The sequence below is a fragment of the Oryzias latipes genome, chromosome 16 (genome assembly GCF_002234675.1).
Source record: "Oryzias latipes chromosome 16, ASM223467v1".
Lineage (NCBI taxonomy): Eukaryota > Metazoa > Chordata > Actinopteri > Beloniformes > Adrianichthyidae > Oryzias > Oryzias latipes.
Genome location: NC_019874.2, coordinates 8,296,072 through 8,318,244, shown reverse-complemented (window position 1 = coordinate 8,318,244; position 22,173 = coordinate 8,296,072). Strand labels below are relative to the sequence as shown.

The 22,173-nt window shown below is 42.4% G+C and overlaps 1 protein-coding gene across 3 annotated transcripts in view; it reads right to left on the bottom strand.

Moving 5' to 3' along the window:
• Window positions 1–22,173, bottom strand: part of tsnare1 (t-SNARE domain containing 1) — a 182,395-nt gene that overhangs the window by 34,169 nt on the left and 126,053 nt on the right. For 2 of the 3 annotated variants that reach the window (XM_011484938.2, XM_020709969.2), the window contains 2 exons: window positions 5,290–5,362; window positions 2,369–2,451 (listed from right to left, as the gene is read on the bottom strand). In XM_011484938.2, coding sequence (XP_011483240.1) covers window positions 2,369–2,451; window positions 5,290–5,362 — 156 coding nt within the window. The remainder of the gene's footprint in view (window positions 1–2,368; window positions 2,452–5,289; window positions 5,363–22,173) is intronic. The other variant, XR_002291925.1, reaches the window with a different exon arrangement.

The window sequence follows — 22,173 nt, the reverse complement described above, 5'->3', positions numbered from 1 at the left end:
ATGGGCCTTATTTTTTCTCAATTGGGATTTAAAGCATCTAGTGTGGCAAACTCAGTCAGTTGCCAGCGTGTTTGTATCATATTTCACGAATAGGGTGTAAAATGGACAAAGGGAACAAAGAAAAACAAACATTCTAGTTAACCAAGCACATAATGGAGTTCCTCACGTTATAGAAGTCTGAATATTGCTTCATATCTAAAATGCTTTGGATGACCCAAGCTGGCCACTTCAACCAGAAGTATAATACAGTGGTGTGTCAACACTTTACTTAGATACATAATAAACAGTGTCAAGCATTAGATGGCAATGTGTTTGTGCAAAGATACCTGTAATCCAGCAGACAAATACAAGTTAAAACTACAAAAGAAAAGCTATCAAACCCCTACTTACTTGCATTTAGTTCAAGCCTAAAACAAAAAAAAGAGACAAAAATAAAAGAAAGACTGACTAAAACTAGTCCATGGCAGATACTAACCGGCATCATCAACATAGAAATGGATTAGCATGAGAGCGGTTTAGACCTAAATCCAGGTGTTAGTAATAACAGGAAGGGACCTAGTACTGATCCGTTTTGTGGACACTGTATCCCAGTCTTTCTAATGTCAGAATAGCAGTATTTTTCTTTTAATAACGGCCACTCGACAAGAAACAGCCCAAACTGCAGAAGATTTCACTATAGAGGAAACTGTCAACAATTTTAACAAATATTGATCCATGTGTTTTTTCATATATATATTCTAACTTTCTCACTGACATAGACTCTGAAAGACCAATTTGATTTAATTTCTTTCTTAATTAAAACAACATAAAATTAAATTCGGTTAGTGACGAAAAATTAATTTATTTTTAGTGCACCATCTATGGGGAGACACCAAAGTTACAGAGATAATAAAACATCAGTTAGGCTTATCAATATAATTTATTCCAGTTAGGGGGCCAGATTAAACAGTTTAGCGGACCGCATAGTTTGCCGAACGCTGTCCTAGACAGTCTGCCAGTCCATTGTGCAGCTTCTCAGAGACCAGAGACAGACAACAACACGCCCGCATTCACACTCAAGGGAGGATTTAAAATCCACAGTTAACCTACTACACATGTTTTTCTTAATGTGGAAGCCAGCCTAGCACCCAGCAGGGATTCTTGCCATGCGGCAAGAGTACTGGCCACAACACCACCGTGCAGCCTTTCTGAGGCAGTTAATGACCATTGTGTTTCCTGGAACAGGTGTCTGACAAGTCAGACCAGAGGTCATCACTTTTATTTACCCACTCATTATTTACTCACTTTTATTTTATTTTATTTTTGCTTCAGTTTTTATCATTTTTTTCTGATGGTTTCTGTTTTAATTCCAGGGCCCTGAGGTCTGCTAACATTTAGTGGTTCCTAACCATTGCCGCAGTCATCGCTCCAGCTCCGGCACAAACAACAAGCACACTCAAAAGCTTTTAAAAATAGAAAATAAAGCTAAAATGTAAAAACAGTCCTTGAAACAAAGTCTGCCTTAAAAAGAAACATTGAGCAGGAATAGTATTTTTCATTAAAGGATCACTTTTACATCAAACAGAAATCCTTTTCCTAAATGTACTTAAAGGCAAAATACAGCTGAACAGAAATGGAAGCAATGTTTAAAATAAAAGTATATATTTGATGAAGACAGAGACTAGAGATAATTTATTATTTAGCAGAGCCGGGGGCCTCCACAGCACCAAGCCACATGGAGCTCTGATAGTCCATGACAGAATGGAGAATACGCACATATTTTCTTGAGAAGGAAGAACCAAAGCAGGCCCTTGGGCACCTCATAACATGTCTCTCCAATATGTGCTGTGGAGTGGAAATTTTAGCCACCCGAAACACCAGAGAGAGAGAAAAAAGAAGAAGAAAAAAAAACGTTCCGTTTGATTCCTGGCAAGAATTGCTGTCCAATAATGTATTTTACACTCTAAGTCAATGCACATCTCCAATGGAATTGCTAATTTATAACTATTATCTCAGTGGGAGAGACAGACTCATGTAATATGAATCATACACATAGTTTTCTGTTTTTATAAGACTCCCGGCAAGCATTTCATGTTTACTCTCTCTAAATGCAATTCATTTAACTGAAGGCAAAGGCTGGTAAACTATGACATGATATTACATCATCTCTACTGTTGGTATGTGCGTGTGTGTGTGTGTGTGTGTGTGTGTGCGTGTGCGTGCGTGTGTGTTCACTGCGTAATATAGTTAGGAAAGTTCCTGCATGGCTGATCAAGCTAATCTTCCTCTCAGTCTATTACAACACGGAGGCTCATTTCAAAAGGGGGAGATTAAACCAACAGCACAAGCAGAGTGAGTAGAAAACTGTGGAGCTGTTGACTCTGGTTACCTGATACTGGTTGGCCTTGGAAAGCTCCTGGTTGGCCAGTTCCACATTGGATGAAGCCGTCTGGATATAATCTTCAATACTGTCTGAAGAAAAACACACAGAGTCCCTTTTTCAAAAATGTGGGTCCATATTCTTCCTGCTCATTTGCTCTTGGTACTTAAATGCAGTAAAGTAAAAAGTTAGAGGGCAGTTAAGGCACGGCAGGTAAACAAAAAGAGAGGCTTTATCCAATGTAGCTGAGTTGGTAAAGTAGCGGTCCCTCCATTTTCTGAGACATGTCTTTTTTCTGTTTCCCTTGTTCTGAATGAACATCGTGGGCCGTTGAAGGCAGCCAGGAGAAACCCTTAATGGCAGACATGTATTCTTGTTGTGCCCCCAAAAACCAGCTTTTGTTTCTGTTTTGTTTTTTTCAGCACATCTCCCACGCACTGCTGACATACAACAGGCGGGCACCTGACTGGCCCCTGCGACCACTACCCCCAAGAAGGCCCCCAAAAACCATGTTAATGCAAGAGGACCCAGCTGCAGAAAGAAATAGCAGATGGAGCACCACTCCACGCCAGAAGCAGAAGTCTGTTTTCTCTAAAAACTGAAGTTGTAAGTCCAGTCCAAGTTTACAGACTGTTATGTCATTTGCTTCAGACAGATCGATCTGGTTGGAAAAATCAATTCATCTAATAATCGTTACACCTCTACTTCTCGTGAGAAGAGGGTGCTGACACCACGGTGAAGCTCCGAGCCAATAGGTAGGAATAAATGGTTACGTTTTTCAATGACCATTATTTTCTTTTTAATTTTTGTGTGTGTGTTTTTTTATTATTGTTTTTAACCCAGCACATTAAGACAACACAGCTGGTGGGAAATGTTGTCACACGCCTCGAGTTTTAATGTTAAGACGATGTACAGATGTGAACTGAGGTCCTGCAGCAGTCCAGCAGCAGTGAGATAAGGGCGTCAGATGTGACGCGTCAAGAGATAAAAAATCTGAACTCTGGTGAGGTTGACGCAACACGTCAATCAATCAGGGACTCAGCTTTAGGCACATAATGTTTTCAGAGTCATGATCAGTGGGTTGAAAACAAATCCAAAATGGCTGATGGATGCAAGGGTTCTCATCCTGAACTTCCCCCCTATTTTCTTAACCTGGTGGGGCCGCAGGGTTGCTGGAGACTGTCCGTGCTACTGTTGGGTGAAGGCGGGATACACCCCGAACAGGTCCCTACACTGGGCGGGCAGCAGAAATGACTGTGGGAAGGCAGCCAGCTCGGGCAAAGAAAAAGATCTGCAAAAAAAACATTATGCCCAGCTCCAATTGTGATGCCAAAAAGAGTGATGAAAGGCCAGTAAACAGTAACTTCTGATAAAACATAAGTCAAACCTCAAGGTTTACTGTAGATCATCTTCAACAGAGTCCAAAGAAACCCTTTGAACGTAAACACATTGTGATTGGAATTGTGTTATAAATGTCTTTCTGGATGCATCTCCCTGGTAAAACAATCTTCATGACTGTGTCTTCCGACTGCTTGGTTTAATATAGTCTGCTTTTATTAATGTGCTAGTGTCAATTAGACATAAAAGCACAGATCCATCCTTGCACTGCCATTTATTTCTATGAATTAGCTTCTTTTTTTTTTCTTTTCTTTTTTTTTACAGACAATGCAATATTATTCAAATCTACCACAATGCAAAAAGGACTAGCTCAAAAAAGCCCATAAGCAATTTCGGGGCACCTATAGGAAAAGGTCCATTACCACCTGACTCTGTAATGATAAGATCAGACATCTACAATGGGATAATGAACTCTGCTCTGGATCTTCTATTATGTCTTTGCTACCTTATTTGACAGAAAGCACACTGCGTTCCTCTGCCTTCACTTTGAGAAACATCATATCAACAGATGTGTGCATGTAAATGAAGACCAACTATAAATGTCTGAGTACTCTAATATGAGTTATGCAACAAATATGCTGGAATGTGAGGCATTTTGTTGCAGGCCATAAGATGTCTGGAATGTGTTTACAAGGACGTGTTGTGCTCCGCTCACCAGGGAGCACTTTATAAAATTTTACAATACTAATTTAAGATGTTTATTAATTGCTTCAAGAACATAAATTATCTCTGGGTTTAAATAAAAGTTTGTAATTCAGCTTGAATAGAATTCTTTAATAAGTGTTTTGGCCAAAAAACTGAAAGGAACAAGAGCAGATTTTCAAGTGTAGCTGTAACCTTCACCTCTCTAAATGTTAACCATTCCAATTAGGACAAAGAGATCTGAGGGTAAAAATATTTGAAAATAAAAGGGGTATTTCATTTCTGCAGGACTTGACTACAGCAGGCAGCCCTAAAGGGTATTTAAAGGGCAACTGCATTAGCCTGATTGAAAGGAAGAGACAAAAAGACGGCAGGTAAGAGAAAAGAAGCAATTAGCACAAGTTGTGCATCCTGGTTCTTTGTTGGAGCAAAACGAATCAGAAATATTAACTGAACACACAACACCTTTACTACATAATGAGTGAAAACAGGTGTGGGAACTCTACTGTTCCTACAAACTACAGCTGACGCTATGACTATTATTCAAATTCCATAAAGGTAATCAGCATGAATCTATTCCATTCACGTTTGCTTCAACTTTTTACTGCAATCTTACATGAAGGTGCTACAAAAAAAAAAGATTATCGAGCGAATATATGCAGCAGATTGCAAAATGAATGGCTGAAATGTATTAAAACTTCACCTAAAAGACAAAATCTAAATGTGGCACAAAAGTACAGAAAATGAATGCAGTCCAGTCATAAGGGTAATTAAACAGCTAGATGATTGGCAAATGGTGTGTTAATGTGGCATCGGGGAAAGCAGGACCAAAGGACCCGCACAAGCAGACACATATACAAACACACACACACACATATGTGCATTCTTACCCACTGAGGCTCCTTGTTCATGCACCAAGCTGGCGAGGTCCTTCATGATCTGACTCACATCCAACATGTCTCTCTGTAGACCAAAAAAAAAATCAATCAAACAAAAATCTTCATTCTCAGCGTCATGTTATGTATAACAAATGCATGACGCAAATAATTATAAAAATAATGCATTTCTGTAAATGGCAACAAATTAAATTTAGTTGTGGTCAGTTATGTTATAAAGTTTTAATTCACAATCAAAGGCGCCACACATAAAGTAAAAAAACAATCACATCAGAGCCCTTTATTTGGATTCACAATCAGTGTTCCCTCATCACTCTGACCCAACAGTTGATCTTAGAGAGATGAAGACAACCAACCATGCTGTCACTCAGGTTATTAGAGAAACAATGCCTTTTTACCTCCAAACTAAATGCTATTACAGTTCCTTCCATAAACTCCGATTTTCTCCACAAACAGCTTGACTTAAGCCCACGGTACTCTAAACAGAGCTAGTACATGGAGTGTAGTGAGAGACGGATTGTGGGTAATACAGGCCAATGGGGCGGGAGCGTGGGAGAAGGGCTGTTCTCAGCACAAGGAAACTGACCTCCTCCTGACATCCTAAACCATCTTTTCTTTTTATTGATCCTTTTAATTTAGATCTTTATGAAGTATCTTTGAAATCATTAAACTACAAAACCAGGTTATCTGGAAACAGAAACTATTTCCAAATATGCTCAGTGGACCTTTAATTGAAACTTTGATGGGTTTAGATCCGTCTCAGAATTTTATTACATCAAAGGGAAAATAAATCTGTATAAGTTCAATTGTTTTTTTTTTTTTAATCTGGACACCGAGGACACTTATGCACTTTTGGCTGATTGGAGGAAACTCCACAATGTTTCCGCTCACAGTTATATTAACGGCATAGCTTGAAGTTCTTTGTGTCTATCTCCTGTTCACAGGTGCCCTACTCCTCCATTATGTCGCTGTAAAAATCCCAGCTGCTTTGTGTTGCCTGAACCCCTGGGCCATCCATCACATGAAGCTGAGACTGCTGTAGAAGCTGGCAGGCGTTCTGTTAGCTGGCAGAAAACATTTGAGCACAGCCAAAATGGCTTCTAGCTAACGATAAGGCTAAAATATTTTTTGACATGTCGATCAGGTCATAATGGAATAACACGTTTATTTTACCCACAAGGCCCCTGGCTATCAGGGCTCCTTCACACACACACAAACACACGCACACACACACACAAATAAACAAACATAAACACTCATGCTTACAAACAGTCACACAGACAATCATAAATTCAAGCACACACACAAATACACACACACAGTCTCGTACAGACACACAAGACAAATAAAAACACACATACAAATAATCCAAAAACAAACAAATGAAAACAAAAAAACACAGCAAAGGGGAACAAACATACATAAACACACTTGCACTGACACATACACAGATCCTCATCCAGGAGGATACAATGTTGCTATGGTTTCAGCACCAGGCCCAAAGATTCTTGTCCAGTTTTTACAACAGATGTCTAAAAGATGTTCTGACTGAGGAAAGCACATCAGAGATGGTTCTGCATGGGTTCCCCACCCAGAACCTTAGGTATAAAGGTGTAGATGCCCCTGCATGATGTTTTAATGAATGTGATAACATGGTATCTTAACACATTGTAACAAACGATTTTCCACCCATTCAACCCTTAAATGAAATGCACTGAAAAAAGGGATGAACTTTTGCCTCAAAACATTAAATGAATGCAAAGTTCATTCCAAAAAACCCACCTGAGAATTTAAAGTTAGAGCCCCAGCAAGATCGGGTAATCGTTCCAGCCAATTCTCAATGATTCATTTTTACATGCTGATGTTTAAGATATCCTTTTATCTACAGCAACTCGTACAATAGTTCATGAGAAATTCTCTTTTTTTCTATAAACTTTTACTGAAACTCAAGTAAAACAGGTAGAATGTTTTTATTTTAAATTGGCACAGCAACTTTTAAGGTCTCTTTTAGTTTATTTTCATTATTTCTATTTTGATCTGAAATGAAGATTCCCGTGGCTAACATAACCATACAGTTAATCTCAATTTGTCATTATAGATTGTTGGTTGGTGCCTTGAAATCTCTCGGACCAGTTCTGCTTTCAATATTGTGTTGCTTAACTGTATATTAGGCTTAAGCTCTTTTTATGTATCTTACTTGGTGAAGAAGAGTCTAAATATGTTAAAAAAATTTAAATAAATATAAATATTTTAAAAAAAATAAACATTTTTGAAAAATGTGGGATAAATGTTTGCAAACATCTTCACATCTTTCTGGCTTTATTAGTAGAGACTTAAACATTCTACTTTTATACAGTTATTAAGTGATTAAAATAAATGTTGTATATAATATTTTCAATAAAAATATAATTTAACTAATTTAATAAAATTTTGGGTTATTTAAGGTTAAGACCTATGAGGCTGTGTAGTGGACTTCAGATTTTGAGATTTTGTGTTTTTCACATTGATTGTATCCGATTGATTTTATTGTACTTTTTATTATTGTTGGTTCTTTATTTTTGTAATGTTCATCTCATTTGGACCTTGAGTTCATAATAAACTATTCATTTATTGCATAAGAGAACTAGACACAGTGAGTGTGACGTCCGGCTCCAGCAAATGAAGCCAATTCAGTTGCCATTTTTCCACCACCATTTGGAGCCAGACAAAGTTAGCCAGCAGTGATTGGTCCGAGTCGGTCCAAATCAACAGCTGTATGGCAACTACTGTCACTAAACAGGAATGAGCTTGTTGGAAGTCCACACCCCTTCTATTGAAAGCGGACGTGGGGGAATCTCAAGCATTTTTAATGTTCAATGCTGGGGTTAGTGGGAACCACATGCTTTTACTGAGGCTTCTAATTGGTCAGTTAATAACTTAATAGCTTGTGATAAAGAAAAAACTATCATGGAAAAAAAACAGGATTATCAAGGACATGTTAAAAAATGCATCAGCAACAGCTGTTTATTGTTACAGCCCGTGGATAATTCCTATTTAGAAGACCGTGGTAGTTGTGTGTGTGTGTGTGTGTGTGGGGGGGGGGGGGGGGGGGGTCGCTGAGTCCAGTACCCTTATACAGTTAATCTTCTTTGAGAAACTCTGCAGCAGCAGTGAGGCCCGGCAGAAAAGCAGAGTACTGAGTACTTTTAATCAATAAAACAAACACGTTTTTGAGCTTCAATTCCTGGAGTAATCAAAGTTTGCGTTTGAAACCAAAAACCTGTATGGGTAAAGGGGACTGTAGCACTTTGGGCGTTCTAAGAAGGTAGTAAAGCACCATATAAGTATACACCATTTATCATTTTAAAGCAAACACTTTACTATTCCACTGCTCATGTGTCTTGCTCAGCAAATCCATCAATTTTACAAACATGTTAGATACTTTTCAGTGTCACAGGGTTGCTGGAGCCTATCCCAGCTACTGTCAGGCGAAGGCGGACTAAAGCCTGGGAAGGTCAGCAATGTCTTACAGGGCGTCATGCAGATTGGATTTTCTAGTTATATTCATGAAACATAGAGTTGGGTCATCTCTACTCATTCTAGTAGTTTTATGTTCTTACTGATGAAGGAGATGTTTTTCATTTCCGAACATCAGAAAGTTGCAACAATCATACTTGTTCTCCTGAATTTGTTCCTGACATGTTAGCATCCGGTTTTCTTAAGGGGTCTTACATGGCTCTTTTCAACTGAACACATATATTCACTTTTATTCAATACAGCTGAGAAGCAGCTTGGTTAGTTCAGTTAAGTTTTGTATTCTTTTGAAGTTAGCCTGGTTAGCCTGCTCACACAAATGGTGCCAAATGATCTGATGAATCATGTTCAAACCCGGGTGGCACAACAGAATTTAGCATGTTCACCTTACTTATCAGGTGTAACGGCTGGACTGATGAGAACCCAGGTCCAGGTGAGACTGAAGAATCCACTAAGTAGTAATTTATGAAATATCAAAAAAACACCTCACAAGAGGGAAAAACTGCAGAGACAAAAAGACTAACAAAGGCAAAGCAAAGTCCAAAAACTAACCAAAAGTCAAGCAGACGTCAGTGTCAGCTGAGGATGAAAGGCTACAGAACTAACAGAGATGCACCAACACTGAGGACTGAAAGACTGCCATTCAAATAGCCTTGGTTACAAACTCCTCCACACAGCCACATGTAGGGGAGGGAGGAAACATCCAGGAGGTGTGACAGCTGACCTGCAAAGCACGCAGAGGCAGTTAAAATCAAGAAGAAAACACCAATCAGGTTCAGTAGCACTGACAGGAATATGACCTCAAATCCTCCTCTCCATTTTCCTGGCAGTCCCGTTGTAAAGACTAATTAAACAACAATCAAAGAAGGGATTTGGTCTCACTGTAAATAACCTTCATCATAGCAGTCTGTCACTGAGAGAGCTCCAAGTAGCATGAATCATCAATATTCAAAAACTATTGACACAAAGGAAGGGTGATTACTATTTCAGGGGATATGCTTTATTCAAACAACCAGCAATCAGAACAACTCAAAAATACTATGTGGTGTTAAATTGTGGAACAACCTTGAGATGAATGTAAAGTAATGCCGAGACATTTATACATTTTAAAAGAAAAAGTTACTGTCAACACATGAGATATAAGGAAAGAGACCATGAAACAAGTAAAGGAATAATTTTGATATTCAGGTAATGTGTAATTATATATAAGCAATTTGAACTGATTATGAGATCATCTTATTATGCATTTGTATGGAATTGTATGATTAATAATAACAACGTTGGACTCTTATGTTCTAAGCCATAAATATTCAATTTAAGTAAGGTAATAGGGGTGGGGGAAGAATAATAATATATTTTTCTTTCTCCCACTCTTTTTTGAGCTATGTCAATCCATATGTATCATCTATGCATTATATATGTTTGGAGCAGGTCTTGAAAGAGGCCATGGATTTTCATCACGAAAAACGACTAAAATCGGATGGGTCATTTCGACTGAAAATCTACGCTCACTTTTGTTTAATACAGTTAACAAACAACTTGGTCATTGGAACCAGTTTTTTTATTTCAAGTCCCTACACTCAAACTCAATGCTGTTTTTATTTTACTTCACGGTGGGATAAAATTCAAAGAAGTTGAAAGACCAAAACACAAAACTAACATACAAAATTAACATTCTTTACTGGCATTGAAAAAACAACAGCTTCCTCTGTTTTTTCCAATTCCAATACAGTCTTACCCTGCTATAGCGCTTCACCTACCACGGTCCTGTTGTTTCACAGATTTTTTGCATGTTTTTTTTTTTTTTACAGCTTAATGTGTTCTGTATCCTGATTGGCTGTTGACCTGTCAAATGATCTCCTCTGTGCGGTATGTCCTGTACAAAAAGCGTTCAGTTTTCCAATTCTACAAAAATCTTTGAACAGGATCAAATCTTGTCTGTTTCCCTAAACTCGCAAGCAAATCTTTGTATTCATTCTACAATATCCCACTTATTTTTGAACTTTAAAGTTTAAGAAAGAGAAAATTGTGTAAATGTTAATTCTGACTGAGAAAAGAGTTTATAGTGCGTAGTGAGGGGTTTTACAGAAATGTGTACCTATTACAGCAAATTTGAATCTATTGCAAGTTATTTTTAGACGTAACTCCTGTGAAAAACAAGGGAAACCTGTGGACCTACTTCCGCAACTACAGTGTTTCCAGGACCCTCGTTTACATTGTTTTCAGATTATGTTGCACTTATTTCTGACACGTTAACAATCTTCCAGTTATGGAAAGTTAAAAGCATAGATTTGCTTTGCAGGTTCTCAACAACATCGGTCATCAAACTTTCATACGGAACACCACTAAAAAATCAAACACGTTAATGACATCCACACCACATAAACTGGCCAAACTGAGCAACAGAAGACAGAAAAGAGCTGGAAAATAATTATGAGGTACACAACAAAGAGACATAAAATTCTAAACAAAAACTACAAAGGGAACGTAGTTGCAGGTTTTATTCAGGGATGTTACTGCCTTCAGCGAGAGGTGAAGTCGAAAAACATCTGTCTACAAGCTGTTAGTTGATGAGACAGAAGGGATGATTTGCTGTGTGGAAAAGAATGTTTTTTATTGGAGCAGTGATCAAGATTCACACATGCAAACTGTATTACAGCATCAAAGAACTTCTTCCTCTTTGTCTTTTCACAGCTCTAGGAGTCACCACAGTGAATCAACAGCATCCATCTAACCCTCTGCGCTGCATCCTCTTGACTCCTCCTCCTCTACGTCCATGAACCTCTTCTTTGGTCTTCCTCTATTTCCTGGTAGGTCCAACCACAGCTTCCTTTCACCAACATCTTCAGTATTCCTCCTCTTATTGTGTCCAAACATCTCCATCTCCTTCTCTGCATTGATCTCCAGAACATTTACTATGATCTGTTCCTCTGATGGATTTATTCCTGATGCAGCCTGGTCTCTCCCAAAGAGAACCTCAACATCTTCATCTCTGCTGCCTCTCTATCTCCTGGCTCTGTATCACAGTCTAAACCAACACACCCATGCTACCCACACCCACATGTCTGTGAATGTGATACAATCTGTTGTTTTTTCCTCCCTCTTTTGATTTCTGTGCAGGTTGGTTGTGGCTCAACCCGAAGAGTCTCCATCCGTTAACCTATAGTCCTCCGTGCAGTGCGCACAGCTGGCTGCACATTAAGTAGATTTTTTTCAGCACTGTTTAAATGTCTTAGTTTAGTTTCAGTCCTTATTTATAAAGTCCTTGACCGTGTTTTTTTCCCCCAGCTGGAGTGGGGTCCTTTGTCATTACATTATAAAATCCTTTGTGACTTTGCGCGATCTATCCACCGTCAAGGTCATCCTGACGTGGTGAGGCTTGATTCCACCACTATGGTCCTCCCCTCTAGAACAGCCTGTAAAACAACCTTGGGCCTCTGTGAAGATTTGTTTGAAGGAAGAGCCTCAAGAACCATCTTTTTTAACACAGTTTTTAGATGATCTTACCTGGTTACTGTTTTTTTATGTATTTGATCCAATCATTTATTTATTTACTACATATTTTATACACTAAAGTCACTTTATGTATTACATTTTAACTTTCTTATTGTGATTTTTAGCTCCATGGTTTCCTCATGGGGATCCTTTGTGCCAGGGCTTGCCGGCAGTGAGAACTGTTACATGGCTTAACACAAACATAATTTTTGCACTTGAATGACACAAAACTGCTGCTTTGGTGTAAATTGGGGGTTCATCTAAATCCAAACCATCAGTGACTGATGTTAGAGGCCCACTCCCCTTGCGGGCCACAATAATATTATACTTTTATGTCAATGTGGGGGCCACAAAACAAGGTTCTACGAGCTGTACATAATTTATTTATGACCACTGAATTTGGGTCTGAACAGTTCTATATAGATCGGGCCAAGAAAAAATGTTTATGTGTATAAACATTTGGTCAATCTTGAGGCAGAATAGTAACAATAGTAACAATGGTGTCACGGTGCATGTGTCAGCCACCTCCCCCTTCCAGCACTCCTGCTCCTGCTCTGTTGATTGGAACCAGCTGTCCTGCATCTCCTCATCTCCTGCCTGCCTTCATAAGGGTTCTCCTCTCCAGTATCCAGCGCCAGTTTGTTATATTCACTCCGGTGCTTAAGCCTGGCCTTTTAGTTTATGCTAACCAAGTCAAGTTTCCATGCTCACCTCGTTCTCTGTTCATCTCCAGGTTCCTCATCCATTGGTCACGCTGGTTCCTCGTCCAGAGCTATTCTCCATTCCTCACCTCAAGCTGGTCACGCTGTCCTCGGCGTCACGCCTCTCTCCTAGGTGGTCCCGCCGTCCTCGGTGTCCACGCCTCGCCTCACCTTGCCTTGCTTCACGGTCCCCGAGGTTGCGCTCCACCGCAAGGAGGCCCGGCCGTCCTCGGCTCCCACGTCATGCACCTCCGGAGCCTGGTGCCACAACGCTCCTAGAAACTCTTTTTCCCTTGGAGCAATAAACTCTGTTACTAACTATCCGGAGTCTGAAGTTATTTCTGGGTTCCAGCATCTGGGTCTGCCATGTCTACGACATCCCTGACAGAACAAACTGGCCAGAACCCAGACCCAGCTGACCCAGAAGGACTTCGCCTCGCCGTCACGCAGCAGGGACTAGCGCTCGGACGGCAGGCTGAATCCCTCAATCAGCTGGCTTCGGTCCAGCAGGATTTATTCCGCCGTTTGGACGGCATTTCACAGGCTTTGTTGGACCTGACTGGACAGCAATCGGCTCCGATTACGTCCTGCCCCATGCCTCCCTCTGCTGGGGGTTCTGGTCATTACGCCGACACCAGGGCTCAGGAGAACTTCCGGCTGCAGCCCGAACCATTCTTGGGTGACATTGAATCCTGCAGAGGTTTTCTTTTACAATGTCAATTGATCTATCAGCAGGCCCCGCGGTACTACCACGCTGACCACTGCAAGATTTCCCTCGTTGTTAACTCCCTCCGAGGTAAAGCCCTTCAATGGGCTCAAGCTTATTTATCCTCTAACCCTGTTTCCCAAGTGTCATTTGAACGTTTTATCGGGGAGTTTTGTTTGGTCTTCGATCAACCCCGCAAGTCTGAGGAAGCCACCCGCCGCCTGCTGGGACTGAGACAACGCGGACGGGCTGTCAGTGATCATCTAATTGACTTCCGCATCCGTGGAATCCGGCTGGCCAGACGTCGCTCTTAAGGGGGTATTCTATCAGTCTCTAAATGAAGATATCATGGACCACTTATGTTCACAGCCCGAAGCAGAGACATTTGAGGAGCTCGTCACAGCTGCTCTTCGGTCTGACGTGCGGCTACGGGAACGCCGGCTGGAGCGTTCGCGTCAGGGGGAAGAAAACACCATTAACCATGTTCCTAAAACCACCAGGTCAGAACCACCTCCTCCGATCCTCAGAGCGACTGTCCATCATGGCTCTGAAGAACCTTTGCGGGTTGGCCACTCAAAGCTTACTCCGGAGGAGCGTCGCCGACAAAGGGAGGAAGGTACCTGTTTTTACTGTGGTCAATCTGGTCATCACATTCATCAGTGTCCCGTCCGTTTAAACTCCAAAAAAACCCCCGCTAGGAGACAGGCCGCGGGAGGGTTTTTCGTCCAAGACTCAGAGAAATAACTTCCTCTACGTTCCTGTCAGGCTATGTCACCAGTCTCAGGCTCATGAATGTCAGGCTCTCATCGATTCTGGAGCCGAACAAAGTTTTATTGACTCTTTTCTAGTTTCCAAGCTCTGTCTTCCCGTTGAACCTCTGGAACACACGGTCAAAGCTGCTGGGTTAGGTGGACAATTACTCACACGCATCACTCATCGTACCCAGCCAGTCCAACTCGTCACCTCCGGTAATCACCATGAACTCTTGCAATTTTACATCACCCAATCCCTCCAGTCTCCTGTTATTTTAGGTTTCCCCTGGTTACGATGTCATAATCCTCAATTTGACTGGGCCAACCACCACATCACTAACTGGAGCGCCCACTGTATGGCTAACTGTCTCCGTTCCGCCATTCCCTCTGTTCCCCCCAGTCCAGAGGAGATAGATCTCACCAAAGTACCCTCCTGTTATCATGACCTTAAGCCAGTGTTTAGTAAAGTAAAAGCAGGTGCTTTACCCCCTCACAGGCCCTACGACTGCTCCATCGAGCTTTTAAACGGGGCCACGCTCCCTAAGGGGCGCCTTTTCAATCTGTCCGGTCCTGAGAAACTCGCGATGGAGAAATATATTCATGAATCCCTTGCTTCGGGTCACATCCGTCCCTCCTCATCTCCTGTGGGCGCGTGTTTTTTCTTCGTTCAGAAGAAAGACAAGTCCCTGCGGCCCTGTATTGATTACCGGGAACTTAACCAGATCACTGTGAAAAATAAATATTCCCTGCCACTTATCAGTTCCGCTCTCGATTCTGTTCAGGATGCGTGTGTGTTTTCCAAATTGGACCTTCGTAACGCCTACCACCTCGTTCGCATGCGTGAAGGGGATGAATGGAAAACTGCCTTCAACACCCCTCTAGGGCACTTCGAATATCTAGTGATGCCCTTTGGGCTCACTAACGCCCCCGCTGTATTTCAACACCTCGTCAATGACGTGCTCCGAGACTTTCTAAACAGGTTCGTGTTCGTTTATTTAGACGACATACTCATCTATTCACCCAATCTCGAGCAACACACTTTCCATGTGCGTCAGGTTCTGGAACGCCTCCTTGAGAATCAGCTGTTTATAAAAGCTGAGAAATGCGAGTTCCACGTTTCCACGGTATCATTTCTGGGATTCATTATTGAAGCGGGAAATATCCGTCCAGACCCTGCTAAGGTTTCGGCAGTTTCTGACTGGGAACCTCCCGTAACACGGAAACAATTACAACGTTTTCTTGGGTTTGCTAACTTCAACCGCCGGTTCATCCGTAACTACAGTTCTCTCGCTGCACCCCTCACCCGACTCACTTCCGTCAATAAACCTTTCATTTGGAGTACCGAGGCCCAAGATGCCTTCGATAAACTCAAGAAGATGTTTGTTTCCGCGCCTATTTTGATTCAACCTAATCCGCAACGACAATTCATTGTTGAGGTTGACGCCTCAGATACCGGGGTTGGGGCTGTCCTGTCCCAACGTGAAGACTCCACCGGTAAACCTAAGCCTTGCGCGTTCTTTTCGCGTAAGCTTTCCCCGGTGGAACGAAATTATGATGTAGGTAATCGCGAACTTCTAGCGATTAAACTCGCACTGGAGGAATGGCGGCATTGGCTAGAGGGTTCTGAACAACCCTTAATCAAATGGACCGACCATAAAAATCTTGCTTATTTGCGCACAGCCAAACGTCTCAACTCTCGCCAGGCCCGCTGGTGCCTCTTTTTTGACCGGTTCACCTTCACGATCACCTATAGACCAGGTAGCCGGAATGTCAAACCCGACGCCCTTTCTCGGGTTTTTAGCACCCACGACCACCAAGAGGCAGTTCCGATCATTCCCCCCACCTGCGTCGTGGGAAACCTTACGTGGGACATTGAGACGCGGGTCCTGCAGGCGCAGGACGAGGAACCAGGTCATCCCGCTCCTCCCGCTAACCTATTATACGTTCCCGTCTCACTTCGATCTGATGTTCTGGTTTGGGGTCACTCATCCCGCGTTGCCTGCCACGGGGGTGTTCATAGAACGCTGAGTCTCCTCAAGCGTAAGTTTTTCTGGCCTACTATGGATCATGATGTTAGGGAGTTCGTTGCAGCTTGTACCACCTGTGCCAGGTCCAAATCCTCCAACGCACCCCCGGCCGGTCTGTTACATCCCTTGCCTATCGCCGACCGCCCTTGGTCACACCTAGCCTTGGATTTCGTCACTGGTCTGCCCCCGTCATTGGGCAACACGGTCATCCTCACTATTATTGATCGCTTCTCCAAAGCCGCACAGTTCATTCTCCTACCCAAACTCCCCTCAGCCACTGAAATGGCTGAGGTTTAGTTACACCAGGTTTTTAGACATCACGGCATTCCCAAGGACATCGTGTCCGACCGGGGACCACAGTTTGTGTCCCAGGTCTGGCGGTCGTTTTGTTCTGCCCTAGGTGCCACGGTCAGCCTGACTTCGGGGTATCACCCACAGTCTAATGGACAAGCAGAACGGGCAAATCAGGAACTTGAGGCCGCTCTCCGTTGTCTGGCCGCCCAAAATCCTGCTAGTTGGGCTAAGTTTCTGGTCTGGGTCGAGTATGCACACAATAATCATCCTTCCTCCGCCACGGGACTGTCCCCTTTCGAAGCTTCCCTTGGCTATTCACCTCCTCTGTTCCCTTCCCATGAGCTCGATATAGCAGTACCCTCTGTTCAGCACCATCTGCAGCGCGTCCAACGCATCTGGCGCCAGGCCAAGGCGGCTCTCCTGCGCACCTGGGAGAACAATTGCCGCTTGGCCAACCGTCGCAGGAGGTCGGGGCCTGATTACCAACCGGGGCAAAAGGTCTGGTTGTCTTCTCGGAACGTTCCCCTTCAGGCGACCTCCCGCAAACTGGCACCCCGGTATATCGGACCCTATATCATCGAGAGGATTATTAACCCCTCCTTTGTCAAGCTACGGCTCCCGGCGGCTCTTAAGGTTCACCCGTCCTTCCACGTTTCTCAGATTAAGGCGTTCCTGGAGAGCCCTCTTTGCCCGCCGTCCGCTTCCCCGCCACCCGCCCGGGTCATCGACGGCGCCCCTGCCTTCTCCGTCAGTCGTGTTTTGGACATTCGCCGCCGGGGCCGTGGTTTCCAGTATTTGGTGGACTGGGAGGGTTATGGTCCGGAGGAGCGTTCGTGGGTCTCCTGCTCCCTTATTCTGGACCATTCCCTCCTGGATGACTTTTTCCGGGCCCACCCGGATCGCCGTCCCGGACCGCCTGGAGGCGGTCGTTGAGGGGGGGGTACTGTCACGGTGCATGTGTCAGCCACCTCCCCCTTCCAGCACTCCTGCTCCTGCTCTGTTAATTGGAACCAGCTGTCCTGCATCTCCTCATCTCCTGCCTGCCTTCATAAGGGTTCTCCTCTCCAGTATCCAGCGCCAGTTTGTTATATTCACTCCGGTGCTTAAGCCTGGCCTTTTAGTCTATGCTAACCAAGTCAAGTTTCCATGCTCACCTCGTTCTCTGTTCATCTCCAGGTTCCTCATCCATTGGTCACGCTGGTTCCTCGTCCAGAGCTATTCTCCATTCCTCACCTCAAGCTGGTCACGCCGTCCTCGGCGTCACGCCTCTCTCCTAGGTGGTCCCGCTGTCCTCGGTGTCCACGCCTCGCCTCACCTTGCCTCGCTTCACGGTCCCCGAGGTTGCGCTCCACCGCAAGGAGGCCCGGCCGTCCTCGGCTCCCACGTCACGCACCTCCAGAGCCTGGTGCCACAGCGCTCCTAGAAACTCTTTTTCCCTTGGAGCAATAAACTCTGTTACTAACTATCCGGAGTCTGAAGTTATTTCTGGGTTCCAGCATCTGGGTCTGCCATGTCTACGACATCCCTGACAAATGGTGGTATACAATCCACAGGCAGTAGGTTCCAAAGAGTGATCCAAGCATTGGACAACAAGAATTTCCCAGCTGTAGTATCAGGCAAACACTGCAGTTTAAAGAGACCAGTAGCATATAAGGAAAAGGTATCTTTCAGTGTGACAACATGAGACAAACAGTGCTCCTCTTGAGCTTATAGAAGAAACGTGGCAGAGCAGAAAACACATGTCCATAGGGGGTCAGACTATCCTGCAGATTTAATGCATTTTTGTATTTTTTTCTAATGGCTTGAAAATTGAAGTTGGGTTGGAAAGATTTTGATTTGTTTCTTCCTGGCTGAGTTATGTTGGTGTTTTGTTAAATTGTGTTCTGCCTTCAAGTGTTCCTTGTTGTATTTTGTTTAAAATCGCAAGACTAGAAATTAAAGATGATCTAAGATTATTATTTCACTTATAAAAAGGTGATGGTCACAACAGACCCAATTATCACATTTCTTGGTGTTCATAATGAGTGTTGCAGCTGGAAAGGTCTAATGATTTAAACACTAAACTGTCCTCATATGTAGCAACTTTTACACTTGCTTTTGCCTCTTAGGAGTTCATTACAGCAGCATTCCTGCACACAGACTTCCACAGTGCCTCTTTTTTTTAATACAAATGTAATTTCTGTGTAAAACATTTACAGCACGTTGTCTCTTATATCTGCACAGCAGGGTTAATGTGTGGTACAGTGCCCTCCCCAAGGGCAGTTAGAGGTGGAGGAGCCGCTGATCAAAACATCAATTTTTCCTGGAAAATGACCACTTGAGCCTGAAAGGTGACCTTTACAAAGCTATGTTAAATCAACAGAATGACCAGCATGACACTGTGATTCACTACAAGGATGCAGGATTGTACCTTCATCTTCAACAAAGAACTGATGTAATGAATACTGATCAATTGAGGAATAAACAATAATAATTAATAATGAGATTTAATAATGAGATGATATGAGTAACATAACAGTAATTATAATAGGACAATCAGGGACTAGAAGTGTATCAGCATCACAAGCATCTAAGTCAGCAGTCTGAAACCAAAGTCACTTTAATCAGAAATGGACCAAAAACAATCCCCTCTAGATATTTAGGTACCAGTTTTTGAAGGATTTTTGAATAAATGTTTACGCATCAACTCATCCTGGACCTTAGAAGTGAGAGAAGAAACACATATAACAGCATTTTCAACCATTTTTAACAGGACAGAACTGTTCAGTAGTTCCGGTGAACTTCTACAGTTGTGCAGTGCATTTTGATCAGCTCTGTCAAAGTCTGGCACCCAAATTCCAACCAAATCCTAAGAAAACACTATCTGCTTCCATTTACAGTTGTATCCTCCCATCCTTCACATGGTTGCTCTTTGATTGAACACTCAGGAGCCTCCTGACCATGACCAGCATGCTGAGGAGCAGCTTTGCACTTCTTCTAGTTCCTTAACAAAACAAAATTATTTCTCTCATGCCTTAGAACCCAAAATTTTTAATTTGGAAAGAAATGTTAAATTTTCAAAATTGAAAAGAAAGAAAACAAAACTAGAGATTATTGTGTCAGGAGGGATATTGGAACCAGTGTAGAACATAACATAAATGGTGCACAGTCTCCGAACAAAGCACTGCTAATACCACATCCCAAAATGTGTGGTAGCTACGTTTGTCCACAGGGACAGGCGTAGCAGTTTTACAAGATCTCGACTTTCACTGTCAGAAGCTTCTCCAACAATGAATGCTAAGGATCTTTTTGCTTACTGCAATTATAATCCATAAACCCTCTTTACCTTATCAACTAACTGAGTCAGATGACTAAACCCACAAACCAAGGAAGGGAAACACTGCTTAATTGGTTGATTTTAGTGACTTCTCACTGATTCTACCTGGTACGACTTTATGTCTTACACCATTATTTATAATTTTTACTTTAAAAGGGTTATACTATGCTGATCATTGTGAGAATTATAATTCTAACAGAAAGCATACTTTCTTCTTCCAAATTACTGCATGTATAAAATGAAGCAGAGATGTTTCTATTCAATTAAATCTGCATTGTGCACACATCACTGACATGTGATGCAAATGTAGGCGTGTTTCCTGATGTCAGGTAGGGTCTGGATCATTGTCGTGGCAACTGTGATTTGACAGCCTACAGTGATGAACCTCGGTTTCCACAGGCATATTACTCACCAGTGTCAGTCATCACTTGTCATTTCGAGTTCCTTCTTTTCATGACGCATTTTGGCAAACCTGTGGTTGACAAAGACAGGATCCCCTTTTCCTTCTCTTCTACAAAAAGCTCTGTGTTACTCTGTGACCCCAGATAAATAAAAAAGGTTTCAAGCTTTTCAAAAGCTGAAGTTAAACCAAAAGACAAAACATCTCATGTGGGGATCTAGATTTCAATTTATGCACACAGCAAGAGAGAACAGTAGGCCTGTCATGGTACTTAACAACATCTGAGCACTTTGCAGTACTAACCAGATTCCTTCAGCAAATGGAAAAGAAAAGCTGAAACAAAGGAACACTGTTTTTTTTTTTTTTTTGTATATCATCTCCATTCCTTCCTTGAATTGTCATATGGGCAAAGGAGATTTCCACATTTCATCATTTCTTGCCCTATCGTGGTGTCCTGGCAATTAAAAACTTTCCAGCTCCTGGAGTAAAGGATTATCTTCACCAACCTCCACCCTGTAAGAAGTCTCTGTGTTTTAGTGAGAGGACTGGAACTGAATAGCCATGGTCAAAACTCCACTGGTCAATGTGCTAAGAGAGGGACCCCAAAGAACTCATGATGAAAATAACAGGGGTGCATGTAGGCCTTTTTTGAAACCACTAACTCCACAAATCCACTCACAGTTGTGCTCATAAGTTTACCTACCCTGGAAGAAATTATGATTTCTTGGTCATTTTTCAGAGAAAGTTAAGTCAGATGTTATGACCAAGTCTGGCCTCAGAACCTTCTTCGTGATGCACCCTGGAAACTTCAACTGACTCTCAACTGTCAGTTGTGAGTAATGGTTGTCCAGTTGGAGGCTTACATCCTGCCGGAGGTTCTCTCTTATGTTTTTACAAAACCAGTGTTATGCCTGACTGGGGGCTGATGCTTACACTGCTAGATTGCAGCACAGATGGTCTGCTACTGCCCTCAGAATCTGGTTGTAGTGCCACATGTTCCTCCCCTCTCCCATGGTTACAATAATGTCTCCTAGAAAACACACCTCACTGAAATGTTTATCTGTAAGGCACCCCATGATTACAATTAACTAACCAGGAAAGAAGCTCCGTGGCCTGGTGGAGGAGTGTTTGTCCTGATGCGAGAAGATCCATGATCAGGTCATACCAAATCCATACCAATACATACCCAGGACATTTACACTCAGCATTGTAGATTTAAGTAACTGGGGGATTTAAAGCCGCTAAATGTAATAAAAGTCAAATTTTTCCATGGAGGGATCAACAAAGTTTATCTTATCTCGTGTTTCCTGAACCATCTGTTACTGTAGTTCACCATTCCCAGAGGATTAAATGCAAATTTCATTCGTGGGGCTAAAACTATTTAATCAGCTACCAATTGTGCAAGTTCCCCCATTTCAAAGTATGAAAGAGGCTTGTAATATTCAACGTGAGTTATACCTGAACTATGAGACAAAATTAGAGAAAAAATCTAGAAAATCGCTAAAACGGTTGTTAAAGAATGTATTTACAAATTATGGTGGAAAATCATTTTTTTTTCAACAGATGTTCACCTCAATGTTTTAATCTATAAACGTTGTTGGCAATGACAGAGGTCAACGGTTCCTGAAAGTCTTCAAAAGGTTTGCACACAATGTTCCATGCAGATCTCCTCTA